The sequence below is a fragment of the Emys orbicularis genome, chromosome 6 (genome assembly GCF_028017835.1).
Source record: "Emys orbicularis isolate rEmyOrb1 chromosome 6, rEmyOrb1.hap1, whole genome shotgun sequence".
NCBI classification, from domain to species: domain Eukaryota; kingdom Metazoa; phylum Chordata; order Testudines; family Emydidae; genus Emys; species Emys orbicularis.
In genome coordinates, this window is record NC_088688.1 from 129855458 (window position 1) to 129881026 (window position 25569).

General features: G+C 40.9%; 1 protein-coding gene across 1 annotated transcript in view; it reads right to left on the reverse strand.

The window, feature by feature from the left end:
- Positions 1–25569, reverse strand: part of KCMF1 (potassium channel modulatory factor 1) — a 72917-nt gene that overhangs the window by 31645 nt on the left and 15703 nt on the right. The window contains exon 2 of the mRNA XM_065406272.1: positions 11435–11602. Coding sequence (XP_065262344.1) covers positions 11435–11602 — 168 coding nt within the window. The remainder of the gene's footprint in view (positions 1–11434; positions 11603–25569) is intronic.

The following is a 25569-nucleotide window of genomic DNA, read 5'->3' on the forward strand; positions in this document are numbered from 1 at the left end:
GACAGTTACCCTACAGCTCAGCACAGTTAATGAGGGAGCTTCTTGTTGTAGAATTCTATTAAGAATTTATACCTCTCTCTCCGCAAGTCCATTCCCTTGGATTTAGATGGGGTGGGGGCTGGGTGGAATTAACATGCTTGAAATCACAATGCATCCTGAAAGCCTGGAATTCAGAGCTAGCAAATGGTGGCTAAAAAGTTAGGTCAACCCAGCTACGTCACTCAGGGGTGTGAAAAATTCACACTCCTGAGCAACATAGTTAAGCTGACCTAGACCCCAGTGTAGACAGAGCTAAGTTGACGGAAGAATTCTTCCATCTCCTCAAGAGCTGGCAGCTAGGTCGATGGAATACCCCTCCCTTGGGGCAGACAGTGTCTACACTGAAACACTACAGCTGTGCTGCTGAAGCATTTCAAGCGTAGACAAGCCCTTGATGGTCAGCGATTCTCTCTTCTGGAATGCCAAAATGAGGAAATATGACTTGTAACTTACTCTGTGACTTGTAAGATCTAGTAAGCAGAATTTCTACAATCTAAAAAATAGCTAATGACTACCAGACATACACATCCTCCTCCTTTACCCAGGTCTAGTGTTATTCTCTTCCGAGACCTCTCAGGAAATAAAGAGATTCTTTCAGCTGTATCTTTCTGGTCTTTTTTCAAGATCTATGTGATTCCACCTTCTGTTTCAAGTCCTTGCCCTATGCTGGGAAGAACTACAATACAATACAATTGCCATAGGTGATCAGATCTTCTGCTTCAGAGAGTTCCCCTCTCACTGAAAAGAAGTTCCAGGTTGCCTGTGGGACCTCTGAACAGTAGAAGGGACAACCAGACCGTATCAACTTGAACATAGTGAATCAGCACTAGTGCGTATCTTATTCAGTTCTGATGCCTCTCATGTGGGCTTCTATATCATCCTGAGTCTCTGGAGAATCTGGATGATCAATAGGGCTCCTCTATAAAGGTATCAGGTGCATATTCTGCAATACATTAATCTCTTATGTATGAGCAATCCGTGACATCCAAGAGCACTGTATCCATGTCTTTATTTTTCATTAATGATATGTCTGGCTTGTCTGGCAAAAGTTTGAAGTTGTGCAAGACCTTGTGAATGTCTCACTTGGCAGTGTGGCCTAAGACTAGAGCACTGGACGGGAACTCAGTAGACTTGGGTTTTATTTTCCAGCTCTGCCACTGGTGGTTGGGAAGCTCTTGGTCAAATCACTTTATTTCTGAGCTTCGGTTTCCCCATCTGTAAAATAGGTATAGTACTTTTCTCCTTTGTAAAGCGCTTTCAGATCTATGGATGAAAAGTGCTCTATAAAAGAGCGAGGTATTACTACTATATGCTCACCAAATGAGGTATTACTACTATATAAGCTCTGTTTGGGTGTAACTTGTCTGTCTGAAAGTCATCTGAACAATATACAAGTCATAACCATGTAATCCAGGTATTACCCTACTCAGACCACTGCTGCTGGCATCTGCTAAAATGGCTACAGATTTGAAACATAATGAAATGCCACTCCAGGGAATGTGGGCAGTAGGTTCTTTAATCCATAAAAATGGGTTCCTATGCTTTTTTTCCAAATCCACAGTGTGTGTTTTAAGTTGGTCTTTTGAGGTCAGGTTAGGCATGAATTTGCTTCAAAATGTTATCAGACTGAAGAATCACATCAAGATTTATATGTAGTAGCACTTTAACTCTGGCTCTGACTTTTTCAGGATCTGCCTTTACCCCTCTTAATTAATCTCATATCCCAAGAATTAGAGTTTGGTTTGTTGTGATATGCACTTTATTTAGCCCAGCAGCCTCAACTACCTTAAAATCTTGGTTTAACCTAGTTAAACTAAAATGGTGCCCCTCAAAGAATGGCAGAACCTTATTCTTTTTCCTTTGAAGAATTTAAGGTTCACTTGTGATGCTGAATGGGTTGTCAACTTGACACTGTCGGGGTGTCGTGAGACTTGCCCGAACCATTAACTTCATCTAAAGAAATAACATTGCTGAACTAGTTCATTTGGAGACTACCCTCCATGAAGGAAAGAATAAAACTCTCTCATAACTGCTTCACTGAGCAACTTTAGGCTTATCAGATATGGACGTAGCCAGTTTTTCCGAACAAGCACAATACACCATTCTGCTACTTTTCTCCATCCCACCCATTTCTTCCTTCACTTTGAGAAGCACTGGGTTGGGCATCCTCTAGGCTGCGATGAGTAGAGCCCTGCGTGGATATACAAATGTGTATCCGCATCCGATCCACGATCTGCAAAAATTATCTGTGGATATCCGCGGATTTGGAGGGCTCTACACAAGTGGCTGGACTGAGGCTCCGAGGTACCCCGCCCCCTCTGGAGCCTGGTTGGGGAGAACTGTGCTGGCAGCTGTGGGGAGCCGTGGCAGACCCTCCATCTGCCCTCGGTGGGGGGCCCGAGCAACCCCCAGTCCCTGTCCCACAGGTCCTCCACCCAGGGCAGATGGAGGATCCACACCGTGGTTCCTCACAGAAATTTTTTGTATCCGCACTGGTAACCGCAGAAATGATCCACGGATATAAAGCGGGTACCAGTGGATTTGCACGGCTCTAATGATGAGCATATAATGCAGAACTATCTTTTTCCTACAGAATCTGCAGTGGTTCTACTTTAAAGCTGGCCATTTCTGGCCAACACCATCCCAATTTTGTCTCGGTGTTTTGAATCCTATCTCGATGGCTGTGACTGAGTCTACGAAGTTACCTGGGTTGGCTCCATTCAAGACAAAAGCTGTCAAATACTACTTGCCCTGTAGGTAGTACAGAGCTTTGTGCTGACCCAGACACCTTATCTGCCTCCATGGGCTTATGAGAATCAGCTTGGGCCTTCCAACTAGGGGCTGGAATTCCTGCCTTTAAATTCAAAATTGATTCTAAGACATAAGTGTGATGCATACATCCTGCAAAATAAATAACCCTCAAATGACACATGGGGAGATAATGTTTGTGTTTTTATTTATTTATGTATGTATGAGTAGGGTCGACAATGTAATCAACAGTCTGTCTATGCTGTATGCTGATAATTCAGAGGTCAAAAGAACATCCTAGCATTTAAATGAATTATAAACACGGGATATCACTGTATTTATCTCTCTTTGAAATAGCAAATAATCTGTGAATGGTGGAGGAACAAGCAAATTCCCTTATGTTAATTCTATAGCTAAGTACCGGTGATGGAACTCCTTCAAAGTCATCCCAATTACCTTTTGAACTCCACCTTGTCAAAAGACATAGGATATTTGGACATTGGACTATAACCCATGAACTATTTCTGAAAGAACTCTTTGCAACTACAAAGCTCACCATCTCTGCTATGAATATGCAACTCAATGAATTGAATTGATTAATGTCTGTATGTATATTGATCTTTTAACCATACTCCGTTTTGTTTTTTAATAAATTTTAGTTTAGTTAATAAGAATTGGCTGTAGTGTGTATTTGGGTAAGATCTAAAACATTCATTAACCTGCTAGGTAATGTGTCCTATCCTTTGGGACTGGTAGAATCTTTTCTTTTATATGATGAAATAAGATTTTCAGAAATCATCATATTTGACTTAGGTACCTGGATGGAGGCCTGAGGCTGGATCACTTTAAGGGAACTGTGTTGTTTGGACTTCTGAGTAACCAGTAAGGTAATAAAGAAGCTGTTTTGTGTTGGCTTGATAAATCTTAATATTGGAATATCCACCACCTTTTTTGGGACTGTCTGCCCCATTCTTTGCAGTTCACCCTAATTGAGTGACCACAGCTGGCCTCCACTAGGACCCCGGTTACAGTGGCGTAGTCGTGCTTGGATACACATTACCACAGGTCAATTGGGTTTTTGGATCAGAACCACAGGCTTGTCAAAAAAATAATTTTGATATTGGAGAGTTTAAGGGTTAAAAATCAGTTACAGTGAGTGGATCCTGACAGAAAAAGCCCAGAAGAATTGTGCTCACAGAGGGGGTTGTTTTTTAAGCATAAGGTCCCAGACCAGGAACTGAAAAAAAATCTGTTAATGGCCAGTGATAAGGAAGCAGACCCAGTGAAAATGCTTGCAGTGAGAAACCAGCAGCAGTTTGAACATGAACAAAGAATGGCATATCTTTGATTGCAGGAAAAGCCAAAAATAACTGATATGGAAAGACAACGCCTGTGTTTTGAACATGAACAAAGAATGGCATATATTCGATTGCAGGAACTAGAAGCTAAGGCAAAAGTGGACAGACTTAAGCTTCAACTCAAAAGAATAAAGGAATAACAGGAACTGTATCATCCTAAAAAGCCAGCTCCTCTCAACTGCAGAGATGGGGATAGAATCTATCCAGTTTGTAACAATGTTGGTATGTTGTTTGACTGTAAGCAGTTGTCTGTGTGTAACCAAATATACCCCAACACTGCCACCTTTTACGTAAATGCTTTTACTGTGAGTTCAGGTGAAGGTAACCCCATAACTTGTGCAGAGAATGTAAAAATCAATGGTAAAAGCTGTTTAGAGCAAATTACAGCTTCTAACATCACTCTTGTTAAAGCAGATCTTGTCAAAGAGGAGGATTACTTACCAAATAAGAGTGTGAATATTGTAATCCTCTATGAGTGTACTGTAAGTGTGCCTTTAGCCAGAATCCACCTTGAATGGAATGGTGTTAAACATGAAGTTATAGCTGGTGTAAGAAAGTTATTGCCTAAGGATCTTTTGATTGGGGATGATATTAAAGCTTTGTTCCGTCAGGTTAACCAGTCACAGGAAAGTAGTAATCCTGAACCTGTGTCTATTAGGGGCAAGGATTGGCCTATGGAGGGTTTCTCCAAATGTTTGTGTGAGGAAGATAGTTGTTTATCCGTGCAAAGAAGCAGTGCATATGTGGAAGAAATTTTGGAGAGTCTATCTGGTATCTCAGAAGTGAATCTGGCATTAGATAAGGCTCAGGAAGATGTTTCTCTAGAGCAAATTAAAGTTGGTGATCAGGTTAAAGCCCTGAGGAAGGAAGGGGTATAGCCTGGGTGGGATGAACTGATGGCAAGTAAAGTTTGTGAAAGTAAGCCTAAAAAAGGCAGAAATTATTTGTTTAAAGGAGCTCAGTGTAATGAGACTATCTGTGCAGAATAGCAGCTTATCTGTTGGGAGTGGCCTGTTAAGGAAGCCGTACCACTTTCCAAGCAATAGTCCATGAACAGCCATGTGTGCTGGGACAAGGGAAATGATATCCCAAGCTGCTGGTCTGTTAACGGGGAATGTTTCTCCAGCTCTTTTCTGTCTGTAGAGCAGAGAGAAGAAGCCTGTCAGCCTATGATGGTTGAAAATGCATCTATTGACCCAGAATTGGCTCTGGATACAACTGAAGCTCAGGAAGGAAATGGTCCTAAATTTGTATCTACTAGGAATAATGACGTAACCAGGTTGCATCCAGTTGATGTCATAAATAGCTCCCAGAGACCAAGCGATTCTGGTGGTTCTATTTTGCCTGTTGCTAGTGTGTTGATGGGTAAAGATATGACAACCTTGTCTGATCAGGGTGATATAGCCAGGCCACAAGGACAGCATGAAGGTGATTTGACTATGTTACCCGCTGACTGTGGAAACTTGTAACAAAGAAGAAAATGCTTCTAATCTATAGACTATGAAGTCTAGCAGTTTACCTGAAAGGGGGTTGTGTAAAAATCGTCCTGATGGGCCAGAGGTGATTCTGGATGTAAGTGAAACTCAGAAGGAGTTTGGTGATTTGCCTGTTGTGCCAAAGCCAGTTCTGGACATGAATAAAGCTCAGGGAAAAAAAAAAAATCTGCTGCAGTGCATAATATTGCAAAAGAAAAGGAATTTCTTGAAGTCTTTAAAGTCTGTGAAAAGGAATTGTTTACATTGACTCTTAATGGGCCATTGTTGATAGTAAACAGTCTCTCATCTGAGGAAAGTGTATTGGTGCCTAATGGCCAAAGTCTTTCTAATGTGTATGAATCCACTGGCCTTGCTTCAGAAAGACCCAGTGTGGATAGCTTTGAAAAGATTTCAGATGAAATAAAACTTGTTAGGAAGCTTAAACAGCCCTATAAGCTTAACCAGCTTGTTGGGGAGACAATGTTGTTGGAACATGAATGTCTCCATGTTGATTCTTTAAATAAGCAGTCTGTGACTCAGGTACTGAGGAAAGATCGGGTTACTGGTTTCACAGAGCAGAACAGCCTTATGACTGAACCCACAAGGATGCAGGAGAGAGCAGGCAAACTCATCTCTAGATATTTTGGATATGTCTTGTAGTCTCTTAGTGGACTTGACATTGGATTCCATGTGGAAGCAGAGGTTGGTAAGGGAAGGACAAAATAACCTTGTGTCTAACATGCTAGTGAAAATGGATGGTATCTCTTTAAGACAGAGTCCAGCCTTGGAATTGGTAAAGCTGGAGGATCTGAAAACTAGTAAACAAGTTAGTGTCTGCGTTGATGCAAATTACCTGACTGACTGGGGGGGGGGAAAGACTTGCCTGTAGCTGTTTGAAAAAGGAAATACCCAGCCAGCCAATGAATTCTGTTAAGCAAAAGAGCTCAGATTTTGACCCTCCAGAACAGGGAGAAAGGGAAAAAGTTCCTCATGCTAATGAAAGCCACAGGTTAACCCTAAAATGCCAAAACCCCCAATGGTATTGAGCCAAAGGCATGGCATAAGAAAAATGATTGTGAATGTACACTTGTAATAAATGTGATGTTAATATTAATGCTAATGTTAACTTTTGTGATTATGGTGCTGATACCAAGAACTGTAAAAATGAACAATGTGCATGTTTTTTTTGGAAAAAACCTTGAACATGTTGGGAGTCAGACATAAGAACTCATTATTTTGTAAAAACTTTCATGGTTATACTGTTTCATTACATGACAACACACTTTATGTTAAAAGGCCTGGCGATACAGGCACTAACTGTGAAATATCAGTATCTAACTTTAGACTCATAGACTTTAAGGTCAGAAGGGACCAATATGGTCATCTAGTCTGACCTCCCGCATGATGCAGGCCACAAAAGCTGACCCACCCACAACAGAATCTTCCAGCCTGCGACCCCTGCCCTATGCTGTGAAACCGTACACAGCAGAAAAACCACTACAAGCTTGACTGCTGTGGAAAAAAGGGAAACTGAGATACAACACCTCACAGCCTTCATGGCTGAATGCCAGAGTAAGTGCTCTTTGAAAAAAAATTAATGGCTATGTTAAGTTAACACACAGACCAAACCCTGGAATCACTAAAGTGTTTCACAAAGTATGTAAAAGCAGCAAAGTGTCCTGTGGCACCCTATAGACGTATTGGAACATGAGCTTTCATGGGTGAATACCCTAAGTTTTTGGTTGGGGCCAAAGCATGCCTTAATAATTTGGCCTTACAAAGAATTCAATGTAAACACAGCTCATATCAGTGTTGGAAGGTCCTTAAGCAGCTTTAATCCAGGAGCTTTAATTTCTCCCTTCCACACCAGTCTCACGATGGGGGTGTGACGCATGGCTAGAAAGGGTTAAACACCCTGCAAAATAAATAACCCTGAAATGACACATGGGGAGATAATGTTTGTGTTTTTGTTTATTTACATATGTATGAGTAGGGTCGACAATGTAATCAACAGTCTCTGTCTATGCTGTATTCTGATAATTCAGAGGTCAAAAGAACATCCTAGCATTTAAATGAATTGTAAACACGGGATATCACTGTATTGGGGGGGAGGGATAGCTCAGTGGTTTGAGCATTGGCCTGCTAAACCCAGGGTTGTGAGTTCAATCCTTGAGGGAGCCACTTGGGGATCTGGGCAAAATCAGTACTTGATCCTGCTAGTGAAGGCAGGGGGCTGAACTCGATGACCTTTCAAGGTCCCTTCCAGTTCTAGGAGATGGGATATCTCCATTATTTATTTATTTAATTATTATTTATTGATCTCTCTTTGAAATGTATAGCAAATAATCTGTGAATGCTGGAGGAACAAGCAAATTCCCTTATGTTAATTCTATAGCTAAGTACCGGTGATGGACCTCCTTCAAAGTCATCCTAATAACCTTTTCAACTCCACCTTGTCAAAAGACATGAATTGTATAAAAGATCCTTGGGCCCTGATTCTGTCATCTCAGATCTGCTTAGGCTTCATCAGGGGAAGTTTGAGTCACAAGACTGAGGTCCCAGTTATGCTAGTAGGTAATGTGTCCTATCCTTTGGGATTGGTAGAACCTTTTCTTTTATATGATGATGAAGTAAGATTTTCAGAAATCATCATATTTGACTTAGGTACCTGGATGGAGGCCGGAAGCTGGATCACCTTCAGGGAACTGTGTTGTCTGGACTTCTGAGAAACCAGTAAGGTAATAAAGAAGCTGTTTTGTGTTGGCTTGGTAAATCGAAGTATTGGAATATCCACCACCTTTTGGGGGATTGTCTGCCCCATTCTTTGCAGTTCACCCTAATTGAGTGACAATAGCTGGCCCCCACTAGGACCCCGGTCACAATAAGTGACGATTTTTTTATATTTTAAAACAACTGTGTTCAAATATCCCTGCACACAGATCCCAGGAAATAGGCATCAGTCTATTGCTGGGCTACCACCCTGTAACCTTTACTTCAACAGACATTTTCCCCAGCATCCTTTATTCTTCCATTTCCTGCACATTTTTCCACGGGCTACAAAGACATTCACTTCTCATGTTTTCGACGTCGCTGCATTTGCAGACAGAAATGTGGCAGAACTCAGTGCCCCTACGGCACTTTTTTTTTTTTTTTTAAATGTTGCTGAACTTTCTCCCCATGGGAGTGTTTTCTTTCCTACTTTCACCATGCTTCCACTACATTCTTGCTGGGTGATTAGTTAGTTCAGATTGTTGTGCCAGCTGCATCACCTGTTCCAGAGTTATGTTCATCATGTTCCAGTTCCGTGAACTGTAATTCTTCTCAAAGTTCCTTGTTTAAAATCCCCAAAACTAGACGATCTCCTAGGGTCTTTCCTGATACCAAAGTCATATGCTCTCCTTGGTTATATAGGAAGCCTTATAAAGGTTTCCACACTCTAAGCGTCTGCACTTCGGTAAAAATCATGTTTTCACACATAACGTTGCTTTTTGGAATGTCAGGCTTAAACATTTTAAGCATGTCATCATAGTTCTTCCTCAATCCCTCCTAAGTGAAAGCAAAGGACTTTTAAATACTTTGTTTCACTCTCTAATGCACAAATTAACGAGATGACCTGTACTTGTATTCAGAGTAGCAGCCGTGTTAGTCTGTATCCGCAAAAATAACAGGAGTACTTGTGGCACCTTAGAGACTAACAAATTTATTAGAGCATAAGTATTGTCTGACAATAAGCTTTGTTGTGATTCAAAATCCAGTGATGTGCTTCTTCCATTCAGGCTGTTCCGTGGGTTTAATCAAATCAAAAGTCTTGCCACGGGCTGAACTTTAGCATGTTCTTTTCTTATTCATATTGGTTCTAAAAGAGTCATCTTCTGACATCAAATCATATGACAATGGTAAATAATCACAGAAACTTGCTTTTTGCTAATTGTGAACAAGAAACTAAGAAAAAAGAAAACGGAGATATCCCTAAAGCTACTCTGATCTGTGCCTTTCTCTGCTTCACCGTAGAGTTACTGCCTACAACAGATTCCAGCCCTCCTCCTACCTGGATTCCTGGTACAGAGTTAAAGAAACTAACAGAGTACACTAACCTAGAAATGTGGTTGCTTATCAGAGGGACTTCCAAAGAAGCCATTCCAATTTTAGGGGGGCAAAATGTACTTTAAAGGCTTACATAAAAAAAAAAAGTCCAGATCTATTTATTTATTTAAAATAAAGTTTATACAAAAAAATAGTTTGCATAGATTGCTAAAACCTCAGATAGAACGATCAGGAAATTTAAACTTGGGGGACCCACGCTAACCGTAACTCAGCCTTGTTGCACAAATACAGTCAGACCAAAATTTACATCAGGCTCACATTAATATTTTAATCTATATGTGCAGCGTACCAGAGTACTGGCTGCTGCTGAAATTCTGTTTTATATATATATAGAGAGAGAGAGAGTGTAATATACATATATGTTATATATTATATAGTATATGTAATATATATAATATATAAATATTTAGTTATATATAAATTATGTTTATAAAAAGGTCAACCATACCACTGAATTAATGTATTGTTGTGTATTTAATTTTCCCTTCCATTAGAAAATGGAAACTAAATAATAACACAATTAGGGAAAAAAGAAAAATATGGAAGTTATAAGATGCCACTGGATTTGAGAGCATGTTCATTGTTAAACACTTTAATTTCAAACTTCGGATGCTAAGGGATGTCACTTTCTTGGACCACTGTAATGGAATCTTCAAGCTACATAGAGAACTGATGTTGTGATGGGAGTGGAATTACTTCTAGCCTCACCACATTACTTCTGGCCAAGTCCTGAAGAAGCAAATTTATATTTGTATACACAGCATAGCTATCTGTTCTCTGTGAGCACTGCATCTATAAGGAAAGTAGCGTACTGCACACGTGCAATACAACTCGACTCATGCATAACTTTATTATCTAATTGTAATTTTTCAAACATCACACTACTCGGGAGTTTTAATTCCAGTCCATTTGAGTTTTCCAGGCTCAAGAAAAGCAGCTGAAAATTCATGTAAAGCTTGAAAAGCACTTTTCATGTTTAGATAATGGATAACAGCCAAGTGGAATTTCATCAAATTATACAAAATTTACTCTAAAGGTTTAGAACAAGCCTGAAGAAGTTAATCCAAAGAACATGAAAGTACCTCCTTAGCCATACCGGTAGCATTACAAATATGGTGCTATGGAATCACGATTGTGAAACAAAGGAACAGAAGCCAATCTTTATATTTAATGATTTTGTTCTTAATTAGAATGGTTGTACTCAACTGTATTCCAAGCAAAAGGACTTGATGCTAATTTTCCAGTATTTGGCAGCAACCTAGCATTGCCACTGATGTGTTAACAACCTCAGAGCAACAACCAAATATGACAGCCCTCCCAATCTCATCTTTGTCACTACATTACTTCTAGCCAGTGACACTTTACAGCAGAGTATTAACTTTTCCATTTAGTATAACTTGTCATAAAATTAAGTTTGTTTTTTACTGATAGATGTCCTTAACAGATGTATTCAAATATCTGATCAGATAACCTAAGAGTCAAATGAAGAGAAAGCAGAAATAAAGACTTTCTAAATAAATAAGTTTCACATGCTGCCACCAAAAACAAGCCTCGATAGAATGTTTTTAAAAGAAAAAGCTAAATTCTGTAGACTCGTTTTTCAATGATGCTACTCAAAACACCATGTTGATAAATCAGAAAATGACAATACATACTGTGCTTAGATATACTTCTAAATAAGAACCACAATTTCAATGAGATATCACTTACCAAAATCTACCCTTGTTAGTATGCACTGCATTGGATGGTCAGTTGTATGCCTTGTTGTCGTTGCACCACTTTCATAACAAGATGCGCACAGATCGTAATCGTAGCAAATTAAACACTTGTATCTGCGACCTCGAAAATTTCCTTTTAAACATGCATCGCAGCTGACACCTGTAAACAAAAAAAATTGCTCATAAACAGTGGTAATTGCACTTTGTTTTGAAGGAAAGCAGGCTTGTCGCTATTTTTCCTCCACCTGAAGAAGGCACACAAGAAAAAACAAAACAAAACCAGGAAGGTTTTATGCAAATAAAACGAATTATAAGACTAAGCATATTTACTCCTCAAACATAAAAAGGCACATACTGTCCAAAATGAAAAGCCTGAATTCTGCAAGTGAAGCACAAGAACACAATCAAATCACTAGTTTACTAACTAGTTAAGATTATAGTAGAACAGGGGTCGGCAACCTCTGGCATGCGGCTTGCCAGCGTAAGCACCCTAGTGGGCCGGGCCAGTTTGTTTACCTGCCGCGTTGGCAGGTTCGGCTGATCACAGCTCCCACTGGCAACAGTTTGCTGTCCCAGGCCAATGGGGGTGGCGGGAAGCTGCGGCCAGCACATCCCTCGGCCCGCGCCACTTCCCGCAGCCCCCATTGGCCTGGGACGGCGAACCGCGGCCAGTGGGAGCCGCGATCAGCCGAACCTGCTGACATGGCAGGTAAACAAACTGGCCCGGCCCGCCAGGGTGCTTACCCTGGCGAGCCGCGTGTCAGAGGTTGCCGACCCCTGCAGTAGAACCTCAGAGTTACGAACTGACTAGTCAACCACACACTTCATCTGGAACCGCTAGTACACAACCAGGCAGTAGCAGAGAGATAAAAAAAGCAAATACAGTAACTCCTCACTTAAAGTCGTCCTGGTTAACGTTGTTACGTTGCTGATCAATTAGGAAACATGCTCGTTCAAAGTTGTGCAAAGCTCCCTTCTAACGTCATTTGGCAGCTGCCTGCTTTGTCCACTGCTTGCAGGAAGAGCAGCCTGTTGCAGCTAGCTGGTGGGGGCTTGGAACCAGGATGGACCGGCAGCCCCCCTATCAGCTCCCCGCTCCCCTAAGTTCCCTGTGCAGCAGCTGCCCAGCAGGCTATCAATTGCCAGCAGTTCGGCTGTCCCTCCCCCCACTGCCATGTGCTGCTCCTGCCCCTCTGGCTTGGAGCTGCTTCCCGAGACTCCTGCTTGCTGTGCGGGGGGGAGGGCAGGAAGAGGGGGGCTATCAGGGTGTCCCCCTCCCCCTTGCTCCTGCATCCCGCTTACCCATCTTCCATAGAGCAATGGGGACACAAGACAGGGCTCAGGATGGAGGGAGCTTGCTGGAAGCAGCTGTGGTCTCAGCAAGCTGATCTAATCAACAAGGCAGTGTACTTAAGAGTAGGGTCAGCGTACTTAAGGGGAAATGCACATCTCTCTCTCACACAGGGTGTGTCTGTCTCTGTCTGCGATGCTGTCTCCCCTCCCTCCATTCCTGCTGCCTTGTAGAGTGTTAGAGTTAACCCTTGAGGGCTCAGCCAATTGCTAGTTCATCATTTAGCAGTAAGGCATTCCCTGGGAAATATCCCACCCTCTGACTCCTCCACCTCAACCAAGCTTCACAGTCATCATCGTGTACCAGTATTAAATTGTTTAAAACATATATTACACACATACACACACACACAGTCTTTTGTCTGGTGAACCTAACCCCCTCATTTACATTAATTCTTATGGGGAAATTGGATTCGCTTAACATCATTTCGCTTAAAGTTGCATTTTTCAGGAACATAACTACAACGTTAAGTGAGGAGTTACTGTATAGTACAGTACTGTGTTAAACGTAGACTACTAAAAAATAAAGGGAAAGCAGCATTTTTCTTCTGCATAGTAAAGTTTCAAAGCTGTATTAAGTCAATGTTCAGTTGTTAACTTGCGAGAACCACCATAACGTTTTGTTCAGTTATGAACATTTCAGAGTTACGAACAACCTCCATTCCTGAGGTGTTTGTAACTGAGGTTATACTGTACAATCTTTTGTATGTGCTTTTAAATACAGACACAATTTTAGTAATTTGTTGTTGTTTTTTTCAGAACACTGCCTGTAATGAAGCTTTGACTAAAACAATCTGAAGATGCTAAAAATTACAGTCAAGTGATGATGTAGCTAGTCCAGAATGTAGGTCTTTTAAAAATTGACAAAATCCTGAATTAAATCACTCTGTCTTTTGTGATTTTACTTCCACAATTTTCCATTTTTCTGATGCAACAGTTTGACAAAATCATCCTCACAAAACATATCTGCAGTAGTCATCTAGATCTCCTATTTCAAAACACTAGGAAAGAAGGAAAAAAACCAGGATTATGTTCCATCAGCCACTTTTCAGTTTCTTCCTTATTCTGAGCTCTAACTTTGTATTTAGGATTAGTCATGCTGGCTATGTCATGGAAAGGTTTCATAGCTTCTCCCAAGCATTTTGTGATGTTGTCCATGTGGTTTCAATTCTTTGTTGTTAATTAGATAAAGTCACAGACTGCAAAAGGAGTGTCATCTGCTTATAATCTGTCAAATCTCTAAATTTCCTTCAATTGCTTTTGTAAATTACAGGATTCTATAGAAAGGAACTAGTGTAAATGTGTGCCATATGTTGATCAAAGTCCTTTTCATGCTCAGTGCAAATTTGTACATGCTTTTCATAGTCGGCTGAAAGTGCAGATGCCAACTTCCTGGGAGTTCTACCAGGAGTCACTGGGAAAGCTGGGACAACCATTCATATTATCCATAACAATGATGGTGCCTGCTGAAGAATGTTTGAATTTCCAGTCTGTTTTAGAGCTCTGTTAGGTGTTACTCCATGCTCAATCAGGTTTCAATAGCATACTCAACATCCATACATCGGAATTTTAGTGCAACGGCACTTTAAAAGCTCTTATTTTATTTTCATTGTCTAAGCAAATGGCAAAGATCTCGTTGTCAGACTTTTCTCTCAAGTGATGTCTTCAACAACTTAAACAGCATTCTGTGGTTTTCTTTTTAGACTCAGAATCAATTGGACTGAATAGGAATGGATTTCCCCCTGTATGGATACTTGTAGCCATTATCTGGTCATTTGTTTGACATTGTGCAATAGCATGAATATTGATTCTTTTAGTTCTTCCTTTAATCTTTCCTTCATTTCTTCACTTGCCACATTCTACTAGTGGACTTGTGAATTTAAATCTGCCTGGAAGAGTATATCCATGGGAAAGTGCTTCAATCATTTCTTTAAATTGCTCATGGCCTGGAACAGTGTTTAAGCGTTTCATCATATCTATATTTCAATGAAGATGATGGTATCAATGTCTCACTTACAGTATCAAACTCATGAATATTTTGATTTTCCCCTTCAATAGAGGAAATCCCATTCAGTAGTACATTTGATCTTGAAGGAGCTGAAGAAACTTATTTCCTGCACTTTTTGAGACAAGCAAGAATCCCTTCAATATTGCTATTTAACTTTTGATAATGTTTACACAATGATTGTGAAGAATCATCTGTTTTCATTACTTCAGTTCACTCAATTGCTTGCTTCCTACCACTTCCTTCAACTTCAGGTACATGCAGTCAGATAAATTCACATCCTGATGTTTGATGATCACTGAACACTAACCAACCTCTGGCATTACTATCAGTACCTTTAACAATAAGGTGGGTAGCACGAATCGGCGGGTAGCAATCAATCTATCGGGGATTGATTTATTGCATCTCGTCTAGACGTGATAAATTGATCCCTGAACACGCTCCCCGTCGACTCCAGAACTCTACCAGCGCGAGAGGTGGAAGCGGAATCAACAGGAGAGCCGCGACCATCGATCCCACCCCGTGAGGACAGGAGGTAAGTCGATCTAAGATACATCGACTTCAACTACGCTATTCTCGTAGCTGAAGTTGCGTATCTTAGATCGATCCCCCCTCCCTAGTGTAGACCAGCCCTTAGTACAGTTAGAAAGATAAGCCACCACCTTCCAAGTTCAATACCGTGAAGAGTGAAAAATATAGAAGATAGCCAACTTTAGAGAGAACCACATCATCAATTGCTCTGCCCATGCCTCTAAATTTTAAGCCCAGTCCCTCCAACAGTTCATAATTTCATTCGCTCCTCTTTCTTCAACATTCAATGACAGTTTATTCCACACACCAGACATGCACCTCTCTCCAATCACCAAATGATTCCACCCATTACCCTTCCCTTGTAGGCTTTTAGACAGTTCTGTCACTTGCTTATGTCATAATAAGAACCTTTAAGTTATCACAGCCTTTTTAACTCTTTAGAGTCCTCATTCACAGATTTAAGTGGGAAAATAAACTTTCTAGTGTCAAAAACTGTTTTCTTCACTAACATTTCAGAATGACACAGAAGTTCAAATAAAAAAAGAGAGAAAACCCACTGGGTATTCTTTCTGGGAAAATAATGGTACAACCCTTAATTGAGAATATAAATGAAAACACAGCTTCTGTTTTTTTTAAAGCTTTGTTAAAATATTAAATAAATACACATGTATGCACTCAAAAATGTTTATATACCACAACATTTTCAAATAGCATGTCCGAAAGCTTTTTATGATCCGTTCATAAATTTCAACAACTACAAAATGTATACACTAAAGCTGCAAAAAATAAATAATAATAATAATAATTCTAAAGACTTCTATCACATCACTACTACTTGCAATTCTAGGTCCAGAACACAACAAGGACGACAGGGGATGGATCACCTGTTCTGTTCATTCCCTCTGAAGCACCTGGCACTGGTCACTGTTGGGAGACAGGATACTGGGCTAGATGGAGCTTTGGTCTGACCCAATATGGCCGTTCTTATGTAAATATTACATCATCCAAAACACAGGTCTCTCCACAACTCTGCATGCCAGCATTTCTTCACTTCACTCCAGGTCAGTATCACCTCATTTTTCTAACACAGGGATTGGCAACCTTTGGCACGCGGGCCGCCAAGGTAAGCACCCTGGCGGGCCGAGCCGGTTTGTTTACCTGCCGCGTCCGCAGGTTCAGCCGATCACAGCTCCCACTGGCTGTGGTTCGCCGCTCCAGGCCAATGGGGGCGGCGGGAAGCAGCGCGGGCTGAGGGATGTGCTGGCCACCACTTCCCGCCGCCCCCATTGGCCTGGAGCAGCGAACGGCGGCCAGTGGGCGCCATGATCGGCCGAACCTGTGGACACGGCAGGTAAACAAACCAGCCCGGCCCGCCAGGGTGCTTACCCTGGTGGGCCGCGTGCCAAAGGTTGCCGATCCCTGTTCTAACACATTGCAACCGATGGTATAACATTATCATAGAATCATAGAATATCAGGGTTGGAAGGGACCTCAGGAGGTCATCTAGTCCAACCCCCTGCTCAAAGTAGGACCTAATCCCAACTAAATCATCCCAGCCAGGGCTTTGTCAAGCCTGACCTTAAAAACCTCTAAGGAAGGAGATTCCACCACCTCCCTAGGGAACCCATTCCAGTGCTTCACCACCCTCCTAGTGAAAAGGTTTTTCCTAATATCCAACCTAAGCCTCCCCCACTGCAACTTGAGACCATTACTCCTTGTTCTGTCATCTGCTACCACTGAGAACAGTCTAGATCCATCCTCTTTGGAACCCCCCTTCAGGTAGTTGAAAGCAGCTATCAAATCCCCCCTCATTCTTCTCTTCTGCAGACTAAACAATCCCAGTTCCCTCAGCCTCTCCTCATAACTCATGTGCTCCAGCCCCCTATTTTTCATCTCTCTTAGTTCAATACAAGAACCCTGAGTCAATATTTTTCAAATGAGAACCTAAAGTTGGAAGCCTAAGCCAGTATTTAATCACCTAAATAGGTGCTGAATACCCAGAGCTCCCATTAAAACCAGCAGAACCTGCTAGGTGCTCAGTACTTTTGATAATCAGGTTATTTAGGCTCCAAAATATTTATTTAGAGACTCATTTTATGCTCCCATTTTTTAAACTCTTTGCCCTGGATTTGGCTCTTCTATGATTATTCCCATTCTTGGTCAAAGCCTACCACAGAGCAGCCCAAAATCTCACCCCCCCAACCACCGATATTGCTCAGATCCTCCCGCAAACTATTATCCCCCTCACAGCAACCACATTCCCTTTCTTGTGACAGTCTTAAGAAAAGTTTGTCAACCTTTGGAGATCAAAAACCTGGTTGTGCTAGCAGCTTAATTTCTTGGATTTTTTCAATTTTTAATCCCCACAATCTAGTAACAGATTTTTACACTGCATACTGAAATCAACACTACATCCAGACCACTCTATCTAAAAAATCTTAATGATAACGTGACAGGAGAGTGAGCACTGCAGGTCTGTCAGCTTATCACCTGTGTCCAATCCTTTTCCCCATTTACTTTAAACATTGCAAACAAATTCTCAGAATACATGTTTGACATTTACAGAGAAAATGAGTATGGGGAAGGGCCCCAATATAAAAGAGGATAATAAGAGGGACAATTCTGTAGACCAGTGGTTCTCAACCGGTGTACACGCAGAGGTCTTCCCGGGGGTTCGCCAACTCATCTAGATATTTGCCTAGTTTTGCAAGAGGCTACATAATAAGCACTAGTGAAGTCAGTACAAACTAAAATTTCATAGAGTGACTTGTTTATACTGCTCTATATACTATGCACTGAAATGTAAGTACAATATTTATATTCGAGTTGATTTATAATTATATGGTAAAAATGAGAAAGTCGGCTGTTTTTCAGTGATAGTGTGCTGTGAAACTTCTGTGTTTTTATTTCTGATTTTGTAAGCAAGTAGTTTTTAAGTGAGGTGAAACTTGCGGGTACACAAGACAAATCAGACTCCTGAAAGGAGTTCAGTACTCTGGAAAGGTTGAGAACCACTAGACCATGTATGGCAAGAATCTAGACACTGAAAGCAATTCTGATTACGCTGCTTTTGGCAGCTGCCTCAGTGTCAAAGGGCACTTGATGTAAATGCAAAGCAGGCCCTCTAACATTAATGTCAGTGTTTTTTAAATATACATTTAGGAATCTTCACCTGAACTGAAAATTGTCCTCCAGACTCCTCCATTGTATTCCCCTGATAGCATTACAGTATGCCTCTTTCAGTGAGACAACTGAAAAGTGCTGAAACAGCTATTTTAAAACTATTTTCAATGCATATTATAAATTTATATTAACAGGAGAGCATTTGTAGATGTTTTTCACTTTCAACTGGGTGGGGTGAGCAAAATGAATACAGTTTTTTTTAAATCACTATTTCCTACTAAATTATTACTAAAATATGAATGTGCAATGAGAGCCGGTCCAAAGAGAGTTACATTCCAGTTTGGAACGATACTGACACTTCATGAGCACATACCTCTACCCTCCTAGTCAATTTTCACTGCTTAAAGGCAAAGGAAAACAATTCAACTCAATTACCCTCTTCGTCTTACGGCTGGGATCTTTGAATTGGATTCTTTTAACTTCTGAGACCCCAGTCTCAACTTCTTGTTACTGTTTTCAGAATCAGAATTTGCTCTAGTCTATCCTTATCTCTCATCTCCCCTTTCTGCTTTATTTCCCACCCCTGCCCTTTTGACAATCCAATGGAAATAGGACTTTTTTAAATACAATATAGCTCCACTAGAGGGCAGCAGTGTGCTAAAAGCTAAGATAGTACTTTTAATTGATTAAACAGCAGTCCTAAACCTTTTTTTTTTTTTGGTAATATTTTACCACACTAGCAATCCTCTCAGTTCATAAGAGGTTAAAGTTTCTTGATATCTATTAATAATACTAACATAAAACAGATTTTTTTAATGAGACAAATCAGAACATACATACTAGCATCTATGGACAAAAAAAATTGTTCTCTCCTTCAGTATAAAGAACGCGGTATTTTCACATTACGTTTTTGCTTATTGATGCATGAAAACACTTTACACAAGAAATTACTACACAAATATTTTAGCATAGATATTTTAGATGAAAAACTATGCTGAGGCTTAAAGTATTTTTAAAATGCCGCTTTCACATTTGTGACTGTAGGTTACTCTCCTCCAAATCAAGTGAGTCATAAGTAAAATTCCTTCCTCTTTTATGGAATTCTTTCTACTAGGAATTAACCTACACAAGCAACACTCATAACAGGAGAGCTAAGCAGTATTTAATTGATGAGACTGAAGTGAGCATCTGATCTGATTTCAGCAGAGGAAGAAAATGCAGGATAAAAGTATGGCTCAAATGCCACCTGACTACCTACCAAATTTGGGTTTTGAATTTGTTTAAAAAAAAAAAAAGAGAGACAAACTGCTGAGGCTGCCACACATCTTGTAGAATGACCTGAAGTTCTCTCTGAGAATAAAGAAGAACTATTCTGGATACACAGAAATAGCCACTTGGCCTGTCTCTGAAGGAACAGACTCCCCCTTTGAGTTCTCTCCAAATGCAATGAACAACCAGGATGATCTATGAAAAAGCTTAGTCCTGCCCAGATAAATGTGACCTATTTCACATTCAACGTATGTAGCCAAGCCTCATCAAACAAATTATGAGATCTCAAAGTGTAAGATCGGAAGGGCAACAGTCTATGCGAGATGAAATTTGTAGACCAATTTGGGTAACAAGCTCTTAGATTAAACAGGAGTGTCTTATTTTTGTGAAATACTGCAAAGCAGGACAAAGGGAGTCTGAATTTCACCTACTTGTCTGGCCAAAATAGGAGTAACCACAAAAGTCACTTTCAAATCCCATGAAGCAGTGAGATGTCTAATCTGAGGTATACATACAAAATCCCTTTAAGTAAATGCTTCTTCAGTAAATGAGTAAAGACAGATTTTTCAATCACACAAGTGTGGTAAACCACAATTAGCCCCAAGTACACTATAATACTAGGGATAGTTAACCGATTTTATTAGGGAAAGTAACAGTTTCAAAAGAGAAGGTAGATAGCATACTCAAGGTAATCCATCCCGACAAAACCAAATTAAAAGACATGCCTGTTTCAATGGACATGACTCCCAAAAAAACAAAAACAAAAAGAAGCTACCAGGACTCCAACAGCACCTTCTAGGCTTACATGAGGCAAATTACGTTATCTAAAGTTAAAAACCTAGGTAGGATTCCAAGTAGCCAGATGCAGCAATTCTGTATCTGGGTGAAGTAACAAAGTTTGGGGTCACAGCTAAAAAGGAACAGGAGTACTTGTGGCACCTTAGAGACTAACAAATTTATTTGAGCATAAGCTTTATGCTCAAATAAATTTGTTAGTCTCTAAGGTGCCACAAGTACTCCTGTTCTTTTTGCGGATACAGATTAACACGGCTGCTACTCTGAAAGATCCCTCTCAGTGTGATGGTGTAAACATCATACTGAATGAGAATAAGGCAGGACTGTAAAACTCATACGAGCTACTTGTCATATCATATACAATGTGAAATAAAGGGGGAAAAGCATACAGCTTCACAATGGAAATGGAATGGATTCAGTAGGGCAGTGATATCCAAACTTTTCCTCTCATGTCCTCCCTTACCAGTAAGGAATGTGTCCGTGCTCCCCCAGGCTGGGACTTGGGAGCAGAGCCGCAGCCAGGGGCCAAGAGTGGGGACTGGCAGTCAAGCTGCAGCCGGGAGTGAGGGCCAGAGTGGAGCTGGGGGGAAAGCAGGGCTGGGTGGTGCTCCTTCCCTGCCCTCCCCCCACGTGGACATTCCTCCACACCTGCCTAGGGGGCAGGCCCCACAGTTGGGGGACCACTGCAGTAGGGCTTCTTGCTCTCTGTCTCAACTGGTATTAAATAGTAGATACTCAGCAATGTTCGGGGAAGCAAAGAGCCCATTTATAAAAAAAAAAACCACCAAAGAAAAGATCCTCTACTGATCCCTGTAAACCATTTATAATGGACATGACTCCTGTGGCTGAAGTACTTAGCTAGAAAGCTTTCCTTGCCTGTCAGGTGTAATGAAGGCAAGATCTGGTTATGGAAAAACTAACATACTGCTTTCTTGGCAGAGTCCAGGGTGAGCAAGCCCCTTAATTTTAATAGCACATTGCAGCAGTGATGATTGTGGGTACCCTCACTATTTTAACGTTTGATAACTGACAATGCTATAAGAGCTAGTCTTCTGGACAAAACTGAAGCACCGCTTAAACCTCTTCCTCTGTCTGTATCAACTAATGAGGGTAATTGAATCCTTGTCCTCCTAGCATCCCTTTACATACGAGTAGAACCATCTTTCTCTCTCAGCATTCCCTTCTTTCGAATGAACATGGTCGTTTACACCAGCTTTACTTCATGAGTTATATGTGGTGCTGGACAAGTTTACTTGACATCTACTAACCTAAGAACTAAGACTAAGCGCTTCAAAAGGCAAGTTGGGTGGCCAAATCCCTTTGAAATTCAATAGGAGCTGGCCACCAAACTCCCTCAGGCCCCTTTGACTATCCCAGCGTAAGCCTACAAACCAGAATTTGAAAAAAAGAAAAAAAATAGCTGTGCTGGGCTTGCCCCCTCAAAGCCACAACCCTGCAAAAAAACAAAAGTCTGTATTGCATTTAAATGTTACATTCTGGAGAATATTGTAGGCATGGCTGGTAGCACCTATTTACCCTGATACTTCCCTTTAAAAGACCCTGTTTTTATTTGCTTATAACATCACCAAATGTTAACCACTGGGCTGAAATTTCCCATGCTGGATGTCTGCCTCAGGCTGAAGGGTGGTGTTTGTTTTTAAATTGTAGCCAAAACAATTCAGCCATGTCAGAGAACTAGGCTAGAGAAAAATAGGTTTACAGTGTTAAAAAAAATTCTGGTAACCTTTTCTTTGAAAAGCTCTAGCAAAATCAAGCACTCTAAAGTTAGAAAATGCCAGAATTAAGGTCGTCCGTGCAACCTTAATTCGGCCCCCTTATGCATATGTGATAGAATAGGACAATGTAATTAAAGACTATTTTTTACACAGGACTCTCCCCGCAGCACAGGATGGACCCACTCTGAGGATGAATCAGGGCTGTGTAGGAAAGGAGAACATAAGGACAGACCATTGGTCTGACCCAGTATTGTCATCTAGCCCAGTATACGGTCTTCCAACAATGGCCAATGCTAGACCGTTTAGAGGGAACAAACAGAACAGGGGGCAATTATCGAGTGATCCATTTCCTGTCATACAGTCCCAGCAGCTGACAGAAAGAGGCTTAGGAACAACCAGAGCATGGGGTTGCATCCTTGACTATTTTGGCGAATAGCCATTAATGAATCTATCCTCCAAGAACTTAATTCTTTTTTGAACCCAGTTATACTTTTGGCGTTCAAAACATCTCCTGGAAACGAGTTCCACAGAGCTGACACTGTGTTGTGTGAAGAAGTACTTCCTTTTGTTTGTTTCAAACCTGCTACCTATTAATTTAAATCGGGTGTCTCCTAGTTCGTGTGATGTGAAGAGGTAAATAACATTTCCCCATTCACTTTCTCCATATCATTCATGGATTTTACAGACTTCTATCATATCCCCCCTTAGTTGTCTCTTTTCCAAGCAGAAAAGTCCCCGTCTTTTTAATCTCTCCTCATATGGAAGCTCTTCTAGACCCCTAATCCCTGTTGTAGCCCTTCTCTGTATCTTTTCCAATTCTAATATATCTTTTTTGAGATGGGGCAACAAGAACTACATGCAGTATTCAATACCATGGATTTACACAGTGGCTTTACATTTACTGTCTTATTATCTATCCCTTTCCTAATGGTTCCTACCATCGTTAGCTTTTTTTGACTGCCACTGCACACTGAGAAGATATTTTCAGAGAACAGGAGAGTGTTGTTTGGAGAACGCATGCTTCATTTGTTGCAGAAGTTGGAATGAGGCCTGGGACTGCAGGAAGAGAAAGGAGGCTCTTGGATTTTATCAGTGCCAGTGTTGCTAGGTCACTTAAAACCAAACTTTTCATAACGGTCACTCATGTTCCTCATTTTCTGGGTGCCTGACTTGCAACCTTGGGGTCTGACTTGCAGAAGTGCTGAGTACTCTCAGCTGCAAATGGAGTCAATGGGAGCCGTGCTTTGAACATATAATGAAGTGCTGTATGATGTTAAATACTCTGAAAAATCAGCTCCTGGTTGTCTCAAATTGAGCATCCAAAATTAGTGGGTACTTTTGGCCATAATCTCTGTGCCCCAGTTCTCCATCTGTAAAATGAAGATATCATCCCCCTCACCTCACAGGGGTGTTGTGAAAATAAATGCATTATTGTTGTGAAGCAATCAAATACTATAGTGATGAGCACCACAGAAAAGCCCATGAGAAAATTCATAATTCTGTCTTCAGAGCAGGTTTTGAATAGTGTGCTGTGGCCTGGGGCCACACACTGAACAATGAGAAAATAAAAATATTGAATAGCTGCTCACTAAGTGAGCACTATCCATCCTGTGCACTAAAAGAAACTTGGGTCCTTTGGAAAAAATTATCTGTGATCATGTAATTAAAGACAGTAGCATAATGCAGACACTGAAGGAAAACAAATTAAGCTTGTACAGGCAACCTTAATTCTGGCATTTCCTAACTTTGGAGTGCTTGGCTCTGCAACCTTAATGTTTTTAACAGAATTTTTGTGTGTAATTAAATGGAAGCCGTCTGACAGTGTACCTACTAGGGCTGGCCAAACAGCAGAAAAATATTAAAACACATTAGATTAATTACATATGTATTTTATCCAACAATGTGTTTGCCAAAAGCCATGACTGGCTCCAGAGTTGGTTAAATAATACAAAAACAGTATTTGTCAAATAAAACCTAATAATGCATTCACTGTGTACTTTTTACCAATCCTACTTATGACGCCTCTCATTTTTGTATCTTCCCAGCTTAACTCTGATTTTCTTTCCTAATGCAGATCATGGGGTCTCTTTTCTTGAGTTGTTTTCAGTCTGTTTCCTCTTTTTTCTCTCTTTCCCCCCACAGCACAGCCTGAAGATACTCATCTAATTGACTCCTGCAGCAGGCCTCAACACTGCAAAAGCAATGGTAGCTGCTCTCCCTAGAACCACCTGACAGAGTAATGCAGCATAACAAGTGACCCTCTTTAAAGGCTCACTTGAATCTTACATATTCTTCTAACTCAAGACTTTCTACTGGGGCAGCAGAAGTGAGAAGAGTTGAATAGCCTGGCCCGACCATTCTTCTCTGGAGCAGCAAGCAACTCAGAATCCAGTAACAACAAAAACAATCATAAAAACATAGTAACTCTGCACTTCTACAGCAGTTTTCATCCAAGAATCTCAAAGCAGCCATGTTTCAGGGATTTAGCCAGTGTAACATGGAGACCCTGTGCATAATATAGCACCTGCCAGACTGGCCAGCAACAGGCATGACATCACAAGCACAAAGTCCACCTCTTAAACGTGCTAAAGCACACTCTGGGCCTCTCCACAACCATTAATGAAAATCACCAAGATTTAATACTTTTTTTTTTAAATGTTCTTAGAAACACGACACTGTTTCACTAGCTCCCTAATTATGAATGGTTTGTCAGCTGAGGAAGATGGCATTTTATTGGTACTATGCAACAGGAACTCCAGCTGAATGATATACAGTGTCCACTTGTAATTTACAGGAAATACAGTTCTTGTTTTATGTGACAAAGCAGGTGACATTTAAAAGAAAAAAAAGAAAAACCAAGGCTCGTTTCAGTTTAATTGAGCCCGATCCAAAGATCTAGATGCTAAACTGCTGATGTTGTGCTGCTCATTATCATAAGAACCTACCCATGTCACCATATTACTTAACTGTCACCTATAGAAGTATTTAATATTTTATCTGTTTACTCCCAAGTGAATTCATATGAATGTTCTACATTCACACACTACAGGAGTCTAATTCTGATTAGTATTTATCAACATTTAATTTATATTTTCCTATGGTGTGCCAGGAAGGGGATGCACAATCACTTGTGGGGGGGAGGGATAGCTCAATGGTTTGAGCATCGGCCTGCTACACCCAGGGTTGTGAGTTCAATCCTTGAGGGGACCATTTAGGGATCTGGGGCAAAAATCTGTCTGGGGATTGGTCCTGCTCTGAGCAGGGGGTTGGACTAGGTGACCTTCTGAGGTCCCTTCCAACCCTGCTATTCTATGATTC